The sequence below is a fragment of the Onychomys torridus genome, chromosome 5 (genome assembly GCF_903995425.1).
Source record: "Onychomys torridus chromosome 5, mOncTor1.1, whole genome shotgun sequence".
Taxonomy (NCBI): Eukaryota; Metazoa; Chordata; class Mammalia; order Rodentia; family Cricetidae; genus Onychomys; species Onychomys torridus.
Window position 1 is genome coordinate 70102272 of NC_050447.1, and position 23720 is coordinate 70125991.

Below are 23720 nucleotides of genomic sequence, written 5' to 3' on the forward strand. Positions count from 1 at the left end.
GGAACTTGCTATTTTTTCCTCACCAAAGCCCCAGCTAGAATTTTGAAAACTAAGGCACACAGCTCCCTGCTGCCTCCAGCTGGTGTAGAAATAAGTTGCAGTAGTCACCCGGAGTCCACACTCAATGTTAATAGAGACAAAAGAATCCAAAAGCCCTGTGTTTTAAAGGGGGAGGCTTTACTCACACAGGTGGAAAGATTTCAGCTGCTCCACTCAACAGGAAATACCTGCAAGGCACTCTTGTCTTCCTTACTCAGCATCAAAAGAAACTAGTGGAGATGACTGGTCTGTGTTTTATGGAAGGGGTTGGGGTGAAGGCTTGCAAGGAAGCATGCATCAGAAAACGAGGTTCAACCTTTATTGGACTCCACGCTGCTCTCGCTCTGCCCATCATTTACTGTGAATATTCACTCTTTGTTCTAGACTAGAACAAAAGCCTCTCACGACTTGAAACGGTAGGAGGTGGGTTCATGGTAGGAGGGATGTACACCCTGATGTATGTAGACTGAACTTCCAAGAAATCCTTTCTGCTCAGGTAAAGTGCCTGTGGAGTTAAAGAAATTGACTGGAAATGCTTAAATTATATTCAGTCACTTTTATTAGTTATATCCCAAGTTAGTTTTTCTTAAAACAGTAATATTTCACTCAATTAAAACAACAGAACCACATAATTAAATCTGGGCAGTTAAGGCCCCAGTACATGTCTTGATTTGTAAACAGGAGATAGAAAAGATGGCATCATCTCAATAAGAAAACATTTTCCTGAGATGTCTTGCTTTGATGTCTCCTTTAAAATAATTATAATGAAGAGCTAGTTATTTTTGTTTTGTCTATGGCAGGGGGGGGGGAGGGAAGGGGAGGAGACAGTATCTTGCTAGTAGCCCAGGCGGTACTCGAACTCATGATGCTCTTGTCTTAGTCTCTTGAGTGTGGGGATTATAGGCACTCATTGTTGTATCACTCTTGAAGGACTAGGTCAAAGGTTTTTTCTTTCCCCTTTCACAGATCGGCCTCGAAACATCCAAAAATCCTGAAATAATATCAAACAGAGTTTGTGGGACACTTCCATTGGCCTACCCTCCATGAGAAAAGGGGTTCAAGCCTCTACAAATGACTAAACAGGAAAACATATTAATAGTTCTATGGATGAGTAAATAAACACTGTTCTGGGACTCCAATCACTCTACCTACCAGTATCTAGAATAGTGCTAACTATACTAGGTCAGTAGGTTCCCAGCTACCAGCCCTGACTGATTGGACACAGATGATAATGGCAGATGATGCTATTAGGTCCATACATGCCTTGGCCACAGTAAAAACTGTTTATTGTCTTTCTGCTGGTCCTTGATGTGATCCACCTGGAAGTATGTTGAAAATTCTACTCATGATTGGATTATGATTGTGAAGAAGATGCCATAGTTGACTAATTTGTTTTTAAATTTTATTCTCCCACACCTTTGTTTTTATTGGTGGTGTTTTGTTTTTTATTGCATTTTATTTGTGTATGTATTTATTTATGAGTGTGTGCATGGCATACGTGAGTAAGAGAACAGATGGAGGTCAGAAAATAACTTGTGGGGTCGGTTCTCTCCTTCCACCTTGTGAGCTGAAGGAGTTGAACTCAGGCCCTCAGGCTTTCTGAGTCATCTTGCTCGAGACAGGGTCTCACCCTATAACCCAAGTCAGCTTCGAACCCACCATGTAGCCCTGGCTGGCTCTGAATTTGTGACAGTCTTCCTGCCTTAGCCTCCTGAGTACTGCAATTCTAAGAGTTAGCCACCACACCCAGTTCCTTTTCATTTCTAACAATACAATTTCAATTTCTATTGTTTATCTTTTGAGCGAACCGTAAGATATAGTAGAAAGAATGAATTAGTCCAGCTCCCAAACCTAGTTCTGCCACTTACATCAGCCTCCGGCATTTTTACAAAATGGCATGAAGCCACTCTGACTGTTCTACTGAAGTTCAGTGAGAAATACAAGTGACATGAAAGTCTTCTTGTCTGTTAGAAGTGATTACATAGCAGGAGTTGCCATCATTCTTCTCAATAAACCTGATAAGCTATAACTTACCAAGTAATAACAATCAACATGTGAGGCCTCAAGCCTGGTGTACAGTCCAGGACTCGCCTTGGATACTGTAAGCCATGGGATGGCAAGACCCTCGTATGAAATGGTGCAGTATTTGAACAGAGCCCATATGCATTCTACCACGTACCATATACCATCTCTGGCTTACCCATACTACCCGACAGAATGTAAATGCCCTATCAAAGAGTGATAAAAATGTCTGTATACGTTCAGGGAACCTGCAATCTTTTTCAAATACCTTTTGAAAGGTTTAATTTCTTTTTAAGGATGTAGGTGTGTCTGTGTGTGAGTATGTGCATGTGAGTGCAGTGCCTAAAAGATCAGAGGTGCTGGGTCCCCTGAGCTGGAGGCAGGGGCCATTAGAAGCCTGTAACGGGCTGAACTGGGGTCCTCTACAAGAGCAGTTCTCATCCTTAGCTGCTGAGCCAATTCTCCAGGCCCCAAATACTCTTAATATTTTCCAGTATTTCGATTGGCCAAATCTACAAATGTGGAACCTCACCCCGGAAGAGGTGTTGACATCCGTGTTAGACCCAAGTCTTAGTTATCCATGGGAGACATTTTTTTTTCAAAAGACAAAGAACTTTTTAAATTTCAACGTAAGTTTCTTCATATCTAAGAACATTCAGTGTATAAACTGCTTTCCCTTGTTTTAAGGTTTTTAAAGTGGCTTGTTTGCTCTTTTTAAAAAAAATATATTTATTAACATTTTTTTCCATTTTACATACCAACCCCAGTTCCCCCTCCCTCCCCTTCTCCCACCTCCTCACCTCCCTCCATGGGAGGCATTTTAAGTCCTAGACAGAGGGAGATGAACAATAAGAATTTTTAGGGGCTGCAAATGTGAAATCAGAGCATTTTCAGATATAGGACACATTTGTGGCTACTTTCGTTTTTTAATTTCCACAGTGATTTCTTTTTTTCTTTTTCTTTTTTCTTTTCTTTCCCTGGCTGTCCTAGAACTCATTCTGTAGACCAGGCTGGCTTCAAACTCACAGAAATCCACCTGCCTCTGCCTCCCAAGTGCTGGGATGAAAAGTGTGCGCCATCACTGCCCAGCTCAAAGTGATTTCCTTATTGAGATTTGGTAATTATATAGATTCCACATTCTCACCTTTGTAGGTTCCAAAGTGGGATCAAGATACTCCAGATGACTGGAGACAGCTGGGGAGCATGGCATCTGTGTGACCTATGGCATGTGACCTACGGTGCATTAACTATCACTAACTCAATATCCTTAGGTCCCAGGCCTGCATTTGTGATGACAAAGAGAATAAAACCAGCTTTCAAAAGTGAATGTGCCCACTCACTGGGATTGACTGATCAGCACCAACATCAACTATCCATAATGAAAGCCCTACACTGTCGTTCTTGGTGGGCCCAGGAACAGCTCTGAAGGGAGCAAACAGAAGCCTGCATGCTTCCAAATTCAATCTGAAGAAAGAGAACCCCAGTGTTTCCTTTGGGGTTGGTTTCATAAACATACCTTTAAGTCAACGTTGCTTTCTATGCCATACTGTTTCTCCGCTAACTCTTGAACTTCCCTCTGGATGTTTTCTTGGCTGGTGCCCTTCACGCTGATGTAGTGGCAGTCGGAACTGGCATAGTGACAGGAAATTGCCTGCAGAAAGGATAGACTGAGATTAGAGACGAGCACCCTACTAATCCCATTATGCCCCAAATCAAGCAGAGCCCTAGAACGGGAATGTTTCACCTGAGATTTGATGTCTCAAGTGGAAGGGTGGCCTATAGTATCCTAACCCAGTCTCCTCATGCACAGCTTGGTCCCTCCTTCCACAGCCAAAGGCTAATTAAGAAATTACAAAAGATTTTAAAGAGTGTGTGTGTGTGTGTGTGTGTGTGTGTGTGTGTGTGCGCGCGCGCGCGCACGCGCGCGCGCGCGCGCGCGAGTGTGTGGAGGTCAGAGGACAGGTTTTGATGGTTGGATCGTTCCTCCTACCCTCTGACTCTCAGGGATCAAACTCTGCTCATGAGGCTTGGGAGCAAGCACCTGTATTTGCTGAACCATCCCACTAGCCCACAAATTTTTTTTTTTTAATTAGCTGTGATACTTGTTTTTTAAGGTATATTTAGGAAGTCCAGTCCCTTAAGAGATCTTCGATATTTTTAGGCATTTAAAATTTCCCCATACCCTAAAGTTGTTAAATGGATAGTGTTCCACTATTCTCTCTCATCTTTTCTTCTTTTGGGGTAGGTTCACTATGTAGCTAAGACTGTGTTGCATAAACTGTCTCCCCATTCTCAGAACATGTGATCCTCCTGCATCAGTCTCCTGAGTGTTGCAATTACAAGTGTGTGCCACACTGGACTTCAGCATCATCTCAACTTGGTTACCCAGCTGAATTTGAGACAGGTCATTATTTCAATGGAGATAGATATGGAAACTGAAAATACCTCCGGAAGAAGAATACACATACCCTCTCAAATCAAAAGGGGCATTGAACGTCAGTTCCATGAACCCACCTTGCCTCCTTCTGAAGGAAGGCTGAAACTACTCATTTCTCTCCATTCTAGAAAAATTTGTAACAAATCCAAGCTTGCAAAGCAGTCATTAAAATTCTTCTTTTTTGTCACTAGTTCATTATCTAAAGGTGACCACATCCATTGGAAGGACTTGCTACTTTGCTCAAAATACTGATTTCTACAGTGGCGTCTCAAATTCTGTCACCTGAGTAAACCTGAGTGCTAGATGGAGCTGCATCAGAGACCAAGACAAATGGAAAATGTGCTCTCCCATATGCATTTTATTATGAAACAATGGTGACTATTTTTCTAGACTATTCAAGACACTAGAAAAATATAAAAAAGGGCAAATTCAGTATATCAAAACTCTTTTTGAGACAGGGTTTCTCTGAGTAGTTTTGGTGGCTGTCCTGGATCTCACCCTGTAGACCAGGCTGGCCTCGAACACAGAGATCTGCCTGGCTCTGCCTCCGGAGTGCTGGGATTAAAGGCACGCACCACCACTGCCCAGCATCAGAACTTATTTATATTTCAATGCTTATACCTCATACTTCCACAACTATGAGAGACAATACTAGCCTCTTATTTTAAAATTTGGCATAATAAGAAGCATAGCTCTTTAAAAGTTCATGCTGAACCTTTGGCAGCCCCTTAAATTTTGTCCTGAGGCAGCATCTTCACCCCTTCAGCCTAATCCCAAGCTCTAGAGAACCTAGTGGGAATATCAGTGAGTGGAAGATACAGTTGGTGCCTTGTCTTTGGGCTCAAAGAGCCAGGAAGGATGGGTGGGAACCATGTGAGGAGTCAGAAAGCCCCACTTAGACCCAAAGGAGCCCTGATGTTTGGTGTAGACAACTATATTTCCATGAGGAAGTGTACACTCATAGGACTAGCAGATCTACTGGACCTGTCAAAATGAGAAGTTGTGGCATTTGTGGGGAACTTTAACTTTTTTTGTTTTGTTTTTTTCAAGACAGGGTTTCTTCGTGTAGCTTTGGTGCCTGTCCTGGAACTCACTCTGTAGACCAGGCTGGCCTTGAACTCACAGAGGCCTACCTGCCTCTGCTTCCTGAATGCTGAGATTAAAGGCATGTTCCAACACTGCCCAGCTGTGGGGAACTTTTAACACAGACACTGAAGTATTAAGTTGTAAACATTCTGAAGCTAAGGATTGAAAACACAAGCGCCCACTGAGTCCAGTTTCTGAGCGTGTCCTTCAGAACTCAATATTGTTTTGGATCAGTACTATTTTTCTCATTAGTAAAGATACTATGAACTTCTCTCCTGTTGTACTTAGAATGAGCAAAAGGAATTCCAAATGATGCTATTTTAGTAATTCAGCCATTGTTTTTAGCCTCAGCAGCAGCTGTGTGCTAAAAAGGCCACTTTGTTCAGAAGTAATTCCATGAATGGTGTCCACAAGGTGAGGGCCTAACAGAGTGAATGTGTATATCCTGGTAAATAAACTGGCCCCATAGTGAAAAGTCCTGCATTCTTTGCTATCTTAATGCCTATTTAGATCTTTGTTCTAGTCCACTCATCTTTGGAGAGGTAGCAATCTGAGTGCATACCTGGCGGAATCCTTGAGTTTTGTTCCGACCAGATCCATGGATGAGCAAAGGATGAAAGAAAACAGTGTCTCCCTTCTCCATCACCAGGTGCACCCTCTTGTTGTCCAGCTTGTAGTCTTGGATGCCATGGTACATTTTGTTAACCCCTCCCTAGAACACACAGAAGAAGACACGTTCATATTCCAGGTGCCACCATGGCCAAGACTTCATCATCAGTCTATCGAGGAAGCAAGAGTCCTTGAACTTCCTCCAAGACAACAGCATGTCTAAGTTAGACTCTACTTGCCACAAGATCCTGACATTCAGATACCTAGGACCCATAGAGGAACGAGAGAACCTACTCCTGAAAGTTGTCCTCTAACCCCCACATATGTGCAATTACAGCAAATTATAAGTTGTCTTCTGCCCTCCACACATGTGCAATTACAGCAAATTAATTAATTATAAGCTGTCCTCTGACCTCCACACACGTGCAATTACAGCAAATTAATTATAACTGATTTAGACCAGCTTTGCCTCTGGTGGTTAATACGAGTGTGATGCTTGTCTTAATGCTAATTTGCCACCTTTTAGAACCTCCGAGGTAGGGAGCCTCACCTGAAGAATTGTCCCAATTGCCTTAATTGCTAGTGGAAACCTGCCCAGAGTAGGGGGCAGTAGATACAAAGAGGGCAGCCAAAAGCCTAACTGCATTTCAGAGCTTTATCTTCCCTTTCCGGGCGGCGGCTGCTGCTGCTGCTCCTTTGCTGACTTTAGAACCCATGTTTCCAGGCTTCTATCATGAAGGCCCAATGGCTCTCCAGAAAATGTCCAGGTTTGAGACGTCAGGCTGGGACTGCTGAGCTGTTCATCTGGTCCACCTGTGCAGCAACCCCTGCTGGCCTCTCCAGTGTGGGACAGCCACTGTGGGACTGCTGTGACTGACAAAGCACCCAGCCTCAAAGGACAACTGCCGCCGCTGTTTTAATGTAAGTTGATAAAATAAATTCTATGTATGTATAAAATATCTATCCATCCTATTGTTTCAGTTCTGCTACGGAACCCTGGCTAATACAATGGGCAAATGCACACATTTGCCTTAGGCTTGTCCAACCTGAATCAGTAATGTTCTTTCCTAGCATGACATTCTCCCTATCCAGATTTTCCTATGCATCCTCCTCCTCCTCGTCGTCGTCGTCAGGAGTATCCTGGGGCAGCTAATTCTTCTCTCCAAATCGGGGGTACAGTGGGTGGGTGTGTGCACAAAGCTCTTGTGTCACACCCAGAGTAAACCAAGAAGAATAGAAAAGAACCAACGGCCAGGGGTGATGGCACATCTTTGCACCCAGCACTCAGGAGGCGGAGGTATAGAGATCGAGGTCAGCCTGAGTGTTGCTCCTCAGCTACTGTCTACCATTTTTCCCTTACACGTTTTTATGGTTGTTGTTGTTTTTGTTTGTTTGTTTGTTTTCATTTTTTTGATCTTTGACAATTTCACACTGGAATGCACTCACACCCCCGCTCTCTGTCTTCTTTGTGTGTGACTCATGGAGTTTAATTGGAGTTGCTTGCATAAGTTCCTACCTCAAAATATCCGGTAGGAGGAGTGAAAAACTCCCACCTTCTTTTTTGAAACAATCTCTCTCACTGGTGTGGAACTCACCAAGTAGGCTAGGCTGGCCAGTGAGCTCTAGGGAGCTTCAGCCTGTCTCCACCTCAGCAGAGAGTTCAAGTGTGCCCACCATGCTCAGCCTTTTAAATAATAATAATAATAATAATAATAATAATAATAATAATAATAATAATAATGAGGAGAAGGAAAAGGAGGAAGAAGAGGAGGAGGAGGAGGAAGAAGAGGAGGAGGAGGAGGAAGAAGAGGAGGAGGAGGAGGAGGAGGAGGAGGAGGAGGAGGAGAAGAAGAAGAAATAGTAGTTGTTCTGGGGAATCATGTTTGCAAGCATTTTATTAAGTGGGCTATCTTCCCAGCCCCAGCTTCCTATCCTTGCTAAGACTATCCCAAATTCCTTTTGGGGAATGGTCATTTTCCTATGGTCATTTTCTATGGTCTCGTGTTGCAATTTGAAACCAGGACCCTTTTCTCCCAGTAAGGTGGGTGTGTGACCTGGAAGCTAAGCTAAGCTGGCCTGGAAATGCTGTCCTTGGAAAGCCTCCAGATCATTCCCTTTTGCTTAAGTCAGCCTGAGCCTAGCCCTGTGCCTGGGACCAATGCTGTAGAATATTATTCTAAATAGGCAAAGGTGTGTTACATTTGTTTATGCTGCAGGACATTACTTTAACTGTGTAAAGGTGTGTTACTTTTGCTTATGCTGCATTTGTTTGTTTATGAAAAGATGTGTTACATTTGTTTCACCTTGCCTGCCTAAGGCACCTGATTGGTCTAATAAAAAGCTGAATGACCAATAGTGAGGCAGGAGAAAGGATAGGCGGGGCTGGTGGGCAGAGAGAATAAATAGAAGGAGAAATCTAGAAGAAAAGGAAAAAGAACAAGAGGAATGAGAGAGAAGGAGAGAATGAGGGACCTGCCCAGGGCAAGAAGCCGGGCAGATGCCAGCCAGCCAGACATAGGGAAGCAGGAAAAGTTAAATATACAGAAGAAAGAAAGGTAAAAAGCACTGAGGAAAAGGGTAGATAAAAACAGGTTAGGTTAAAAGAGCTAGCCAGAAACAAGCTAAGCTAGGCCTAGCATTCAAAACTAATAGTAAGTCTCTGTGTCATGATTTGGGAGCTGGTTGGTGACCCAAAGGAAAAAGCCTGGTACCGACCAACCCTTACCTAACCTTAAAAGAAAAGAATACAGATCTATACATATATTTACATATACATATATAGTACAAATACATATATTTACTATGTGAGGAGGGGATGCTCATGCCACAGCACATCTGTGGAAGCCAAAGGACAACTTATGAGATTTATTTCTCTCCTTCCACCATGTGGAGCCCAGGGATCAATCAGTCTTGACAGCAAGTACCTTCACCTACTGAGCTATCTTTCTGCCTCTACCTAACCCTAAATTGATGGATTTCACAATTTCAGGTTTACCATCACGAACAGACTGAAATACTTTCACATAATAACAATATGTCACATAGTATCATTTTAAGAATCCTAACGTCCTGGGCTACCTCCATGGCTTAGTGGGTAAAGGTAGCTGCTGCCAAGAGCAACCTCCAGGACCTACAAAGTGGAAGAAAACAAGACTTTTGCGAGGTGCCCTGTGGCCTCCTCATGTGTGCTATAGTGCATACAAGCATGCTGCGCGCGTACACAGATACCCACAAAATAACAAACAAAACCAGAAACTGACTGTACGACAAGGCTTCTCCATTTCCTCCAGAAGATCAGTTCCCTGTTTTTTGTTGTTGTTGTTTTGTTTTTGTTTGTTTGTTTGTTTTTTTACCATGGATATGTTATCTAGACTGACCCTCATCCAAGAGCTCAGGGTCTTCTAGTCTTAGATTTGAAATGATGAGAACCTCCCCCCTGGTTCTCTGCCCCTGGCTTCCCAAATTTTCAATGCATCTTGTACCATACCCCAAAATAACTGTTCTTGAAGAATTGGTTTGGTCTCTTCATTCATAGATGCAAAAACCTTAATAGCTCCCCACAGCAAGAGCTGAATGGTTAAGAAAAAAGCGTGCAGCTGAGCAATAAAATTAAGCTTGGCAATGCAAAGAACTGAGCTGTCAAGACACACACCATATCTGTGCATCTCAAGTATGCTAAGTGAAAGAAGCCACACAAAAAAAGAGTGAATACTACAGAACTGTATTTATGCAACATTTTTTTAAAAATGCAAACAAAACAAATCTGCAAAAATGGAAAACAGCTCAGTGATTGTTTTTGATAACAGGTGGAGAGAGAGGGGTTTTTCTTTTCCTTCCTTCCTTTTTTTTTTTTTTTTTTTTTTTTTTTTTTTTTTTTGAGACAGGCTCTTGCAATGTTGCCTAGACCATCCTAGAACTTCCCATCCTCCTGCCTCAGCCTCCTAAATGCTAGGATTACAGTACAGGCATGTGCCACCACACCAAGCTAGAGGGACTTTGATTCTCTTGAGTATGGTAACCAATATGTGTGCAGAAATAGGTAGTTAATTATATGACAATTATACTCCAAACATAGTATAATACTTTCTTTAAATGAAAGCTCTGCCAGCTGCTTACAAAAGGCAAGGTCCATGTGCCCCAAGCAAACTAGAGGCAGCGTGAAAGTCTTCTCAAATCTGGTCCTTCCCTCTGCCAATCTTTTCCGTGTCCCTGAAGCCCCCGACCCATCTGCTCCATGAGCGCCCAGCTCCTTTTGCTCCTTAGCATGCCTATGCTTGCCTTTGACCTCCGTGCCTCTTTTCTAGAAGGAATTTCTACCATGTCCTTCAATGTTCAACTCAGTCACCAGCTCTCTCTAGGGCAATGGTTCTCAATCTTCCCAATGCTGTGACCCTTTAATACAGTTCCTCACGTTGTGGTGACCCCCAACCATAAATTATTTTTGTTCTTACTTCAGAGCTGCACTTTTGCTACTGTTATGAACTGTACTGTAAATATCTGTGTTGTCCCATGTAAAAGAGTATTTGCCCTCCCCCACGAAGGTCAAGAACCACCGCTCTAGTGTCTGCTGGTCTTTGCAATTGTAGGTGACAGCCTGGCCCTCTTCTTCACTCTGAGATCCATCATCAGTGGGTGAGTAAGACTAATTTGTCATTTATCACATGTATCTGGGGCTGAAATATTTATGACTGGCCTTTGTGATGGAACTTACGTAGCACAGACCCAAGTCCCCCACATTGGCTTGGCTTTCAAACACATGTTGAAAGGATAGATGTCATTGGATATTTTACCTGACATCCTTAAAATTGCTCTGATATGTTGTATATGGTATATATACTGTATAGCTCAAGATGATATTTGCTAAGAAAGGAAATGCAGTCTCCTTTCTCGGCTCCTCCTGTCCACTGATGTAAACTAAAAACAGCAAAGGGTTCTGGAAAGACTTAGCCGCTGGGCTGAGGAGATGGCTGTTCCAGCATGAGGACCTGAGCTTGGTCCTCAGACCACAAGTTAAAAGGAAAGAAAAGGCTGGGTGTGGCAGTGTTTGCTTTAACCCCAGTACTGATAAGGAGGAGATAGGCTGATCCTGGAGCTCACTGGCCAGCCAGTCTAGCCTACCTGGTGAGAGACCTGCTTTAAAAAACAAATAGAAGGCACCTGAGAAATGACACCCCAGGCTGTCCTCCAGCCAGCACGTGCATGTGCACACACATGAATGCACACACACACATACCACAATCATACAGAGAAGTGCAGCAGCTATGCAGACCTACCTCCCACTTGGGGTAATCGTGTGGCTTCAGTGTGCCTTTGTGGGTGCCTGGGAGCACAACCAGACAACCATTGTTTCTGTCGATGTGCTCCATAGCGGTCCAAGCACAAACAATACGATCAGAAGGACGGAAGGGGAAATAGTGAAGATCCTGATGCAAAGGATGCCGGGAAGTCTTCTTGCCTGCAACAGAACCTACTGTCAAAAAATGCTGAAGTCTTGGAATTTCCTCATTTGCTTGAAAACCTGAAACACTGACCTATCTACCAAAACTAAATAAATAGCTGGGCCATGGTGGCACACACCTTTAATCCTAGCACCCAGGAGGCAGAGACAGGTGGATCTCCATGATTTCGAGGCCAGCCTGGGGTACAGAGTGAGTTCCAGGAAAGGAGCAAAGCTACACAGAGAAACCCTGCCTGGAAAAAACAAACAAAAACCAAAAACAAAAAACAAAAAACAAATAAACAAACAAAACCAAAAAACAAAACAAAATCCCAAATGTGTGAAACCAGGTCATAGGAAATCAGTCTTAAGAGATAAGCAACAAATTGAAGTATCAGTGAGGGCTCCATACCCTCTACTTCCAGGTTCCACTGGAGGGGTAGTTAATATCCTTTCTAGCAGTCACACATCATCCCTTTGTTGCTTGGGATTTGCACAGGGTCAGCATTCAATAAGGATTTTACCACAGTAGAATTAATGATTGTAAGGAGAATGAGATGGGGCCAAGCTCCAGTTCCCCTTTCCTGTGGCTTGGAGGTTCTCTCAGGCCTTGTCCTCGGTGAGGGGACAGACATGTGTGTATCCAGTTATTGCCACTGAATATATGGCAATGTTCCTGGCTTTGCCCTTGGATCTTGGTTCCCTAACCATCTGTTCCCAGACTCTCGGAGGAGGAAACACGGTGATGTTATGCTTTGGTCCTGGCACACAGGAAAAGTGGAAAGGGTAAAAAACCCTACTGGCTGACTTCTGCTGCTGGCAGAAGGATCTCTCAGTGTGGTTCGAGAGCCAACTGCACTAGAATCTCTGGGGCTATTCATATGCACACACCTGGATTCTATTTCTAATATAGTGAGTTCTTTGCATGTACATGTGGGTAAGCACAGGATGTCTTAAGGACTCAAGTGTGATTTAAAAATAATAGCTTTAATTTTGTCATTTATAATTATGTGTTCAGGTCAGGAATGCAGAGTCCATGCTGCCACATTTAAGAGCAGCTGAGGGCTTAGTTGGTAAAGTATTCACCTTGTAAGCATGAGAACCTAAGTTCAGTCCTCAAAACCTGTGCTGGCTAGTTTTCTGTCAACTTGACACAAGCTAGAGTTATCTGAAAGAAGGGAACCTCAATTGAGAAAATGCCTCCATAAGACATGGCTAGAGGGCATTTTCTTAATTAATGATTGATGGAAGAGAGACCAGCCCACTGTGGGTGGTGTCATCTCTGGGCTGGTGGTCCTGAGTTCTATAAGAAAGCAGGCTGAGCAAGCCATGAGGAGCAAGCCAGCAAGCAGCACTCTTCCATGGTCTCTGCATCAGTGCCTGTATGTAGTTTCTGCCCTGTTTGTGCTCCTGTTCTGACTTCCTTTGATGATGAACCGTGATGTGGCAGTGTAAGCCAAATAAACCCTTTCCTCCCCAAGTTTCTTTGGTCATGGTGTTTCATCACAGCAGTAGAAACCCTGACTAAGACAGAACCCATTTAAAAATGCCAGGCAGGAGAGCGCATACTTGTAATCCCATCCCTGGGGAGGCAGAAACAAGAGGCTTCCCGGGAGCACTGACCATCCCGCCTAGTCCAGTTGGTGAGCTGCAGGCTAATGAAAGACCCTGCCTCCAAGGAGATGGACAGGGTTTCTGAGGACACTAAGGCTGTCAACATGCAAACCTTCTCATGTACATATAAGCACATGCACATGTGTGAGCACCTATACATACCTGAGCACACATATGCATATAGTTAAAACTAAATTAAAAAAACTCAGACACACTGGGCAGTAGTGGCCCATGCCTTTAATCTCAGCACTCAGGGGGATCAGCATGCAAGTAGATCTCTGAGTTCAAGGCCAGCCTGGTCTACAGAGTGAGTTCCAAGATAGTCAGGGCTACACAGAGAAGCCCTGTCTAGAAGAAGAAATAAGAAAGAAGCTTAGACACACTGAATAGAAGTCTATGATATACAAACTATTGTTTGATGAACTCTACAGCCTGTTGTGTGATTATTTAGCAATACTCCCTATAGTCACTATCTGAAATTACTATTACTCATCAATGTTGTTATAAAATAAATTGTTTTAAGAGTTAAATGAAAGCTTATACATTCCCTCATCTGAAGTTTGATAGTTATACGCATGACCTAGGTTTGAACATCAACTTTACATACTTAATGTAGCAATACTTTTCTTTTGCATGTCCCTAACAAAGAAGAGTTCTTTACCAGAATCTGAAGGTTTGTTTATCAACATGGTGTGCATAGCCATGATATTGGGTCCAGTGAAACACTCCACATATTTCAGAACCTATGAGAAAAGCAGTAAAAAATACAACTTCATAGGCGGTCAGAAGTACAGGCAAATGATATGGCATACAATGATCTACAGAAGACCCAAGATGGCGGAAAGACCCTGCATTCCAGGGTCAGTTTTATACAGAGTAAGACTCCTGTCTAAAACAACAACAACAATAACAACACAAAAATTGGCAAGAAAAATGCAGGGCTGGCAGCTCAGGGGGGTATCAGCATTGTGTGCATGGCCATATACTGGGTCCAGTGAAACACTCCAGATATTTCAGAACCTAAAGGGGAAGGCAACAATTTGATTAGGGTATCCAAGGCCCTGAGTGGAGTCAGCAACACACACACACACACACACACACACACACACACACACACACACACACAAGACCAAACTAATCTCACACCTCTACTGACCAGAGTCATTACAATAAATAAATAAATTTACAAATAATAGCTTTGTAACTGTTGATATTCTGGTTATCAAGTCTTAGGTGAGGTCTCTTGTTTTTCACTACAAAACACAATTAACACAGTCCACAGGAAAGTCTTTCAATCAGGATGCCATGGGTAGTTGAGGTGAGCTAATTTTTTGAAAATTTATTATTTTTATATTATGTGCATTGGTGTTTTGCCTGTGTGAAGGTATCAGAGTCAAAGACAGTTGTGAGCTGCCATGTAGGTGCTGGGAATTTGAACCTGGATCCTCTGGAAGAGCAGTCAGTGCTCTTAACCACTGAGCCATCTCTCCAGCTCCTGAGATAATTCTTTATTTGGACTGGTGACTCCTCTGTGCATTATAGAATCTCTGGGTCCCATTAGCAGCCTTAGTGGCCACTACCCACTAGAAGCCATCAGCTCACCCCACCCCAATTATGAGAACTGTTAATGTCTCCAGATGTTGTCATAACCATTGTGGGGCAGAGTCACCTTCACTTAAGAACATAGCTCCAGCACCCCAGGTAGGAAGGGGCTGGATGGAGGCAGACCAGCTATGAGGCCAACAGGAAAGGGACAACAAGATGAAGTAAACTGAGCAGTGTTGCAGGCAGACTTGTAGATGGGCCATCAGGCAGGAAGGCAGGCAGGGCTCTCACCTGGGGCAGGGTGCAGTATCTAAAGAGCTCCTTGTCTTCTTGGAAATCCTGGATCTTCGTAACCACTTTCTCACTTGGTGTGTGGTCCAGTTTTGCGATGGCCACATCTCTCATTACCGTTACCCCTGGTGGCTTCACCTCCTTTCTGCAGATTCTCTCAAACTCCGCTCTAGAAATGAGGTATACGAAGAATGTCATGACTCTGGCTGGCCGGCCCCGCCCTGTTGAAAGATTTGCAGATTTTGGGACCACTTCTCTGCTCTAGTAGAATAATGCTCATGGAAAGGAGGAGAACAAGGCCACGAGTTCTTTCTGCCTTCTACCTGGAACTGTTACCTCAAAATACCTCACCCACAGCAGACCAGTAGGGAAACTGTGTGTGTGTGTGTGTGTGTGTGTGTGTGTGTGTGTGTGTGTGTGTGTGTGTTTGTGTGTGTGTGTTTGTGTGTGTGTGTGTGTGTGTGTGTGTGTGTGTGTGTGTTTAATTCTTCCCTGCCCCCCCACCCCAGTGCTGGGGTTACAGATATATGCTGCCGCGTGTGCTTGTACGTGTGTATGTGCATGCATTCGTGTATGTGTGTGTGTTTAGGCTAGACTGGCTGGCCATTGAGTGCTCCCCCCTCCCCCCAGTGTTTGCCATCCCTGGCTTTTCAGAACTCAGGTCTTTATGCTCACACAGCAAGACCTTACCTACTGAGCCATCTCCCTAGACTGGGAAGTATTTCTTGATATGGTGACATTATAATAATAGAGATTGAGTATCCCTTACCTGAAATGCTTGGGAACAGCAGTGTTTCAGATCTCAGATTTTTTAAAAATACTTGGAATATTTACATATGCATAATGTGATAACCTGGAGATGGGACCCAAGTCTATACACAAAAGTTCTCATCAAAACTTATCCACCTGGGGCCTGGCAAAGGATCTCTGCATCCACTTCCATCAGTTATTGGACGAGAGTTCTAGCATGACTGTTAGGGTGTTTGGCCATCCAATCACCAGACTAGGTCAGTTTGGGCTTTCTCTCGACCATTGCCAGTAGTCTACAGTGGAGGTATCATTGTGGATTTCTGGGGACCTCTCTAGCACTTTGCTTCTTCCTGTTCTCATGTGGTCTTCATTTATCATGGTCTGTTATTCCTTGTTCTCCCTTTCTGTTCTTGATCCAGCTGGGCAGGGACACTTTGCTCAGCTTGGAAGGAGGGGACTGGACCTGCCTGTACTGAATCTACCAGGTTGAGCTGAATCCCCAGGGGAGTCTTGTCCCTGGAAGAGATGGGAATGGAGGGGAGGGGCTGGGGGGAAGGTGGGGGCGGGGGCAGGAGGGGGGAGGACAGGGGAACCCATGGCTAATATGTAAAATTAAAACACAAATATAATAAAAAAAAAAAAACTTATCCACAGGGGATTGGGGACTTAGCTCAGTGGTAGAGCACTTGCCTAGCAAGCACAAGGCCCTGGGTTCAATCCTCAGCTCAAAAAAAAAAAAAAAACAAAAAAAAACAAAAAACTTATCCACAGGCCTAAAGGCATTTTATGTACTATTTTTAGTGTATCTGTGTTTTGACTTCCACCTTTCACATGAGGGCACATGTGAGATTCTCCAGCTATTACATCATGTCATCACCCAGGAGGTTTTAGATTTGACAATGAAATCTATTTGATGTTCCAAGTTGAACATCCCTAATGCAAAAAAAAAAAAAAAACTGAACAGCAAACACTGTGTAGCAACGCTGGGGTGCCAACCCTGTTCCTAGTGTCCTCCATCTCTCTCACTTCATTTTGTCCAACAACAACACTAAGACACCAGTAGGATTAAAAGACCTCATTTTAAAAGCCTGAGGCATTTGCAGATCGCCACAGACTATTTCCCGTTAGATACAGGACTAAGACTCTAGCTCTGGAACTCAACACTTCTAAAGACCCGCAAACAAATCACATCATTAAAAAGCATCTGAACAGGGCTGGGAGGAGGGTCGGTGCCTGAAGCAGCTGCTGCCCAAATATGACCTTGACCCTCCAGAAACCACGTAAAGGCAGATGTGGTAGTGTGGAGCTATATAGTCCCTGCCTTGCTTCTGTGAGATGTATGCAGAGGCAGGAGAATTACTGAAAGCTCACAGCCCCGTGAATAGTAATGGCAAACAGAAAGGAGACCTTGTCTCAGACGAGGTGGAAGGAGAGAACAGACAGCGAGGTGGTCCTCTGACCTCCACATGCATGTGTTGGTACTCACACTCATCAATTCCCAGACACACATCTCTCACACACGGACACACAAACTAATCTAACTTGTGTTGCCATTACATTCATGTAATACATTTTTTTGTAAAATCATAAATAGCAGTATTATACCGAAAACGTTGAATATCATCATCAGATACCAGATTTTTAATGACAAGAAACCCATTTTCTTCATAAAATTTTCTCTGCTCCAGGCTTAGGACATTATTATCCAAAGTGTACCTAAAAAAGAGAAAGAAAAAAAACACCTCCATGTAAGTTCCCACTTTAAATTACAAGCTAATAGTATACAAAGAACCTGAGATCTATTCATAGGGAGACGGGGAGAGAGGGTCTCACTATAGCTCTGACTGACCTGGAACTTGCTAACCTCAAACTCACAGAGGTCTGCCTGCCTCTGCCTCCTGAGTACTGGGACCAAAGGTATGTGCCTCCACACCCAGCCTACATTCATATTTTTTAATTCAACATTTCTATTTATAAGGCTTTATTGAAGTAACCTAGAAAAGTTTTTAAAGAATGTTAAATCCAAAACATTACATATGGCCACCAAAAAATGTGTATTACTGGCAAAATATTAACTAAGGAATTATATCCATGCAAGAGATGTTTAAAATGAAGGGCAGAATACTGTAGAAACACTTGTCATAATAGAATATGACTGAAGTCATATAAAACGAGAGAGAGAGAGAGAGAGAGAGAGAGAGAGAGAGAGGAGAGAGAAGGCAAACAATGGTTGCCTTTTGGTAATAATTCTAAACTCTGAATTTAAAATTTTTCCTACAGTGAATAAGAATTGTTTTTCAAATGGAGGACCAATATAATAAAGTGTGTGTGTGTTTCTTTCTTTCTTTCTTTCTTTTTTTTTTTCTTTTTTTTTTTTTTTTTTTTGGTTTTTCGAGACAGGGTTTCTCTGTGTAGCTTTGTGCCTTTCCTGTATCTCACTCTGTAGACCAGGCTAGCCTTGAGCTCACAAAGATCTGCCTGCCTCTACTTCCCGGAGTACGCCAGGATTAAAGGCGTGCGCCACTGTGTGTGTGTTTAAGACAGGGTCTCACTTTGTAGCACAGACTGGTCTTGAACTTGGAATTCTCCTGCCCTGAATTTGCAAAGTCTGGGATTCCAGGCAAGTACCACCACATCCAGATAATACATTTTAAATTGTGTGGTCAGTACAGTCTCAGGAGCAAACAAAGTAACAAAGCTCACATGAGCAGATCACAAGCTTACAAACTCAGGTCAACCAACCCACTCCTTAAGGTTGGCGTTGCGACTATCTGTATGATATTTATGGAGGTTGGGCTTTTCCCTTTCAAAACAAGGCAATATACATGCCAGGTGCTGGCCTAGCGTAGTCTCAGCTGCTCAGGAGGCTGAGGCAGCAGGGTGTTAAGCTCAAGACCTACCTGATGAGACCTTACTTCACAGAAATAAATAAGTTACACACACACACACACACACACACACACACACACACACACACACACACACTCAAAATGCTAGCCAATACAATGCTTGGATTTTTCAGGGGTTAGATTATGTATTTTCTATTTTTTTCTTCCTTTTGGATTTTAGAATATGCAAAGAAAACCTAAGTTAGACTCTCCAAAGTTCCCGGAAGCTGTATCATTTAGAATGCTTTCTGGAAGTGAGGTGTTTCTACAGTGAGTTCTGATGCAGCAGGGTGCTGCATGCTACCAGGTGGAGAGTGGACATTCTATGCCAGCTTCCACTAAAAAGACTTTCACATATCGTCCTAGTTAAGGCTACTCTTGCTGAACTAAAACATCATGACCAAAAGCAACTTGGGAGGAAAGGGTTTGTTTGGCTTACACTTCCAGATAGATCACTCTTCATTACAGAAGGAACTCAGGGCAGAAACTCAAACAGGGCAGGAACTTCGAGGCAGGAGCAGAGGCCATGGAGGGGTCGGCTCACTAGCTTGCTCATCATGGCTTACTCAGCCTGCTTTCTTATAGAACCCAGGACCACCAGTGCAGAGGTGGCACCACCCGAAATGGACTGGGCCCTTGCCCATCAATCACTAATTCAGAAATACCCTACAGGCTTGCTTACAGCCCAACTTATGAAGGCATTCCTCAATTGAGATTCTTAGATGACTATCTTGTGTCAAGTTGGCATAAAACCAGAATGTGTACACAGTATAGTTACAGATTAAAAGGAGATCTACTTACTGGAATTGTTGAGGGTAGGAGCTGGCAGAGGACACTGGCCCTGATATGGGGTGAGCTACCTAAGTAGGAGTTAAGGAGAACAAAGGAACCAAACTCTGTGCCTAACACCCGCCTCCCGCCTTGTTTCTGGGGAACATGGCCCTGCACGCCGCACTGCTGGGACTGAGGTTGCCTCCTCTCATTGTGACCACAGCCTGAAGTGGGGCCTGAAGAGAAGAAGAGCTGATGTTTAGAAAGTCTGACCAGCTCAAGCACTGTCACTCTGAAGAGAATGGTCCAGTCAGGGCATTACCCCATCTCCACCTGTAGCTTCAGTTGGAGCTCTTCCCGGGATTCCTTTTCATGAACGACTATAACCCCAAAGGTCATACTGTAGAAGTGAGGAGAGACCGTGGGATACGTACTTGCCTATTGTGACTTTGGTCTAAACTGTTAAGAGTTTGGCAGTCATTAGGGCACAAAAAGTATGATCTAAACAGTCGAATATATATATATTTAACCTGAGCTGAGTATCGAACCCAGGGCCTTGCGCCTGCTAGGCAAGCGCTCTACCACTGAGCTAAATCCCCAACCCCGTATATTTTTAAATATCAAAAAAGGCTAGAAATGTGTTTGTAAGATCTTATTTCATGCAGTAACTGCAGATTAGTGGCAGGCATTTTTTTTCTGCTTCTTTAGCTTAAATGGCTGCTCTCAGAATGTCACTTCTACCCAGGTAGGAGGGCATACCTAGTATTTTAATACTAGCACTTGGGAGGCAGAGGAAGGTGGATTTTTATGAGTTTGAGGCCATCTTAGTCTACATAGTGAGAGTTTCAGGCCAGTTGGGGGTACATAGTGAGACCCTGTCTCAAACCACCCAACCAACCAACCCCACAATGTCACTTCACATAAACATGTTTATCATTTATTTTCATTCATTTATTGAAGTGGGATCTCACTAAGTAGCTAAGATTGGGCCTGGAAGTTGATTTATAGTCAGCTGGCCTCAGCCTCCTCCTGACTTAACCTCCTGAATACTGGGATTATAGGTTTGCTTTACCATGCCTGGATTGTTATCTTGATTTTTTTTTTTTTTATTTTTTTTTTTTTTTTTTTGCTAAATGACTTTTTGAGACAGAGTATTATGTAACAAGTGATGGCCTTGAATTTGATGTGTAACCAAGTACAATCTTAACTTCTGATCCTCCTGCCTCCATCCACTGCCTAAGTGGTGAAATTATAGACATAAGTCACCAAACCTGGTTCATTGTTCTTCTTACTTTTTTTATTTTTCTTTTCTTTTCTTTTCTTTTTTTAAGACAGGATCTTACTATGTAGCCTTGGATGACTGGAACTTGCTAGATAAACCAGGCTGACCTTGAACTCACAGAGACCGCCTGCCTCTGCCAGTATTAAAGGCAGTTGCCAACTGGTCTATTTTTTTTTAATTATTTTTATTTTATGTGCATTGATGTTTCACCTGTGTGTATGACTGTGTGAGGGTGTCAGGTCCCCCTAGAACTGAACTTACAGATAGCTGTGAGCTGCCATTGTGGGTGCTGGAATTGAACCCAGGTTCTCTGGAAGAGCAGTCAGTGCTCTTAACCACTGAGCCATCTCTCCAGCCCTGTCTCTTGGCCCCTCTCCACTGTTTCTACAACTTAGTTATTGTTCTTGGAGAAGTGTTTAATGATGCTGAAATGTATGATGAAAAGCTAAGTGAAAAGTGGGTGCAGAAAGCTGTGACTACAGTTAAATACCAATTATGTAAACAAACAAACAAAAAAAAAAAAAAACGTTCACTTTTCCCCAATGTACATTTCTTAGAAGCAAATTAAGGCTGGGGAAAAACTGTCATAATTCCCAGAAGTCTACGTAAGTAATATATTCACTATGGTTCTTGGCCAGCACTGTCCAATATCCAATACCAGTTGCTAGCCATATCTGGCTATTTAAATTGAAAACTGACTCAAGTTACAAGTGCAGTACCTAGCTAAATTTGGTGGATCACACCTTTAATCCCAGCACTTGAGAGGCGGAGGCAGGTGGATCTCTGTGAGTTCTAGGACAACATAGCCTATATAGCAAATTCCAGCCAGCCAGAGCTACATAGAAAGATCCTGTCTCAAAACAAACAACCAAAAAAACCCCAAAAGAGTAGCAAGAGACTGCACCAATTTCAGTCCAAATATATCTAGCACCAGTATATCCAAATTTCTCAAAATTTAGCATACATCCAGGAGCCAAGAAGAAAAGGACTGTGGTACTCCACCCCACATATGCAGCTCTAACAAAGGCTTTCAACCTGCAGACGGAAGTTTAAATTTGTGGTAGGCCTGGCACACTGCTGCTTGTAAACTCAGCCACCCAGCAGTCAGAGCAACAGGGAAGGTCAAATAAACCGCTATCATGACCAGCCTCAGAGATGCCAGGTACCGAAGGAAAGAAATCAGAACTGGTATAATCTGGTTGCCTGTGGGAAAATCCCAGGCAGTTAATTTTAGAAATTTCCAGGGCGAGAACCCTGGATCGCGCAGCCAACAGTTTGATACCTCCTCCTACCCGCTGCGGGCATAATTCAGGGTGTGTGTGTGTGTGTATGCATGTACCTGCTTGAAAGCCTTGGTTTAGTGTTTTTGTTTTGTTTTGCTTTGCTTTTGAGACACTGTCTCTCACTGTTACCCATCAGCTAGTCTGGCTGGCCACCAAGCCCCAACGATCCTCAGGTCTGCACCTCCCAGATCACAAGTGTTTACCACCAGGCCTGGGATTTTTTAAAGTAAGTTTTGGGGACGAAACTTGGCTCCTTAACTCAGTTATTAATGTTGGATGAGCCAGTACTTTATTGATGAACTCACTGGCCTCTTTCTGCATCTCTGCCTTCCTCACACATTCCCTCAGACACTCACTTTTGAAGACCAAGGAACTGGGCAAGCCAAGGGGGACCAAGTCCCTTTCCGGAACCAGTGCAGAGCTGGGGAGACCTGCAGTACCAGGACCCTGCAGGAGCACACAAAGCTCCGTGGGAAGGGGGCAGGTAGAGAAGGGCTTCTGCCTGCAGGGCAGAGTCCTGCATCCCGATCCTTCTCTTTTTGACGACTGGCGCCCCCTCCTGACCCCCAAGGATCCCTGCCTCTGCCTGCCTTGGTCACAGGCAAGCAGCTCTGTACCTCTGTTTACAGTGTAACTGTCCTTGGCGTTTCTAGGTGTAGGAAAATACAGGGCAGAAAAATGCCAAGGCAGCTGAATATGGCAAAGTTCTTCTCGTGACGACGTCGCCACCTCTTGCTTTACTTCTTTCGCTTTACACAAAGCAAGAAACCACTGTGCTAAGCAGCCTCGGAATGGTGCGGGGACGTGCACCAGCCACCCAGGCCAGGCAGAGTCACACACGCCCGCCGCCCGGTCAAGGGTCCTCTGGGGATGTAGGGGGATCACCGAACACGGGGATGCAGCCTCCTCCCCGCTCCCCCGGGGAGTGGAAACAAGGAAGAGCCGGCAGCGCAGTGGCTGTCTTGCGCCCTTGGAGCCACAACCAGGGTGGAGATGCTCCTTCCAGCCTGGCCCCTCCGCAGCCCAAAGGATACAATCGCTGGGGCCGAGGGTCCGCTGAGGTGTCTCAGAATGACCTGCAGCCGGACGCCAGCTCGCTGACGGTCCATGGTAGAAGTCAGGAGACGAAGCTCCTGGGCCTGGGCCTGGGCCTCACTTAACTCATCGCAAGGCCCCGCCTCCTGGCGGCGGATGGAGTGACAGCGCCACCTCCCACCTCCCACGCCGTCCTGCAGGGGGAGGGTGCTGGGGTTAAGGTACAAACCCAGGCAATCACGGAGTCCACACTGTGACTTTGTTCTAATTTGCTAGGATCCTTCCCCAGGCACGGAAACAAGAAGGTTCTAATGATTGGGGCGATGTCTCCCGGCGACAGAGGCAGTTCGGGATCTGAGCCACACTTTTAACTTCGTAGTTTTAATCTGTGAGCAACCAATCTTCGAGACTAATCCTCCCACAGCGGACCGATAAAAATTAAAATCATCTGTGCTCTTCAAAGGAGACATTTTACTTAGTGTGAATTCCTCCCAAAATATTAGAAGGCTTGGCCGTTCATTTTTAAGAGTGTGTGGAATTAAATAGCTCCCAGAAGTCCGATCCACGCAGTCTAGAATAATTTATTATTCTTGTTACATTTGAGTGTGTGTGTGTGTGTGTGTGTGTGTGT

General features: G+C 44.0%; 1 protein-coding gene across 1 annotated transcript; it reads right to left on the bottom strand.

Moving 5' to 3' along the window:
* Window positions 1–575: 575 nt before the first annotated feature.
* On the bottom strand, window positions 576–23265 carry Phyh (phytanoyl-CoA 2-hydroxylase). Its single transcript, XM_036186991.1, has 9 exons — window positions 23089–23265; window positions 19520–19578; window positions 17436–17546; window positions 15081–15249; window positions 13906–13987; window positions 11467–11648; window positions 6147–6296; window positions 3578–3712; window positions 576–1030 (listed from the first exon to the last, which is right to left on the bottom strand). The coding sequence occupies exons 1-9, from the start codon at window positions 23161–23163 to the stop codon at window positions 977–979; spliced, it is 1017 nt and encodes a 338-aa protein (XP_036042884.1). The 5' UTR covers window positions 23164–23265; the 3' UTR covers window positions 576–976.
* Between the last annotated feature and the right edge of the window lie 455 nt (window positions 23266–23720).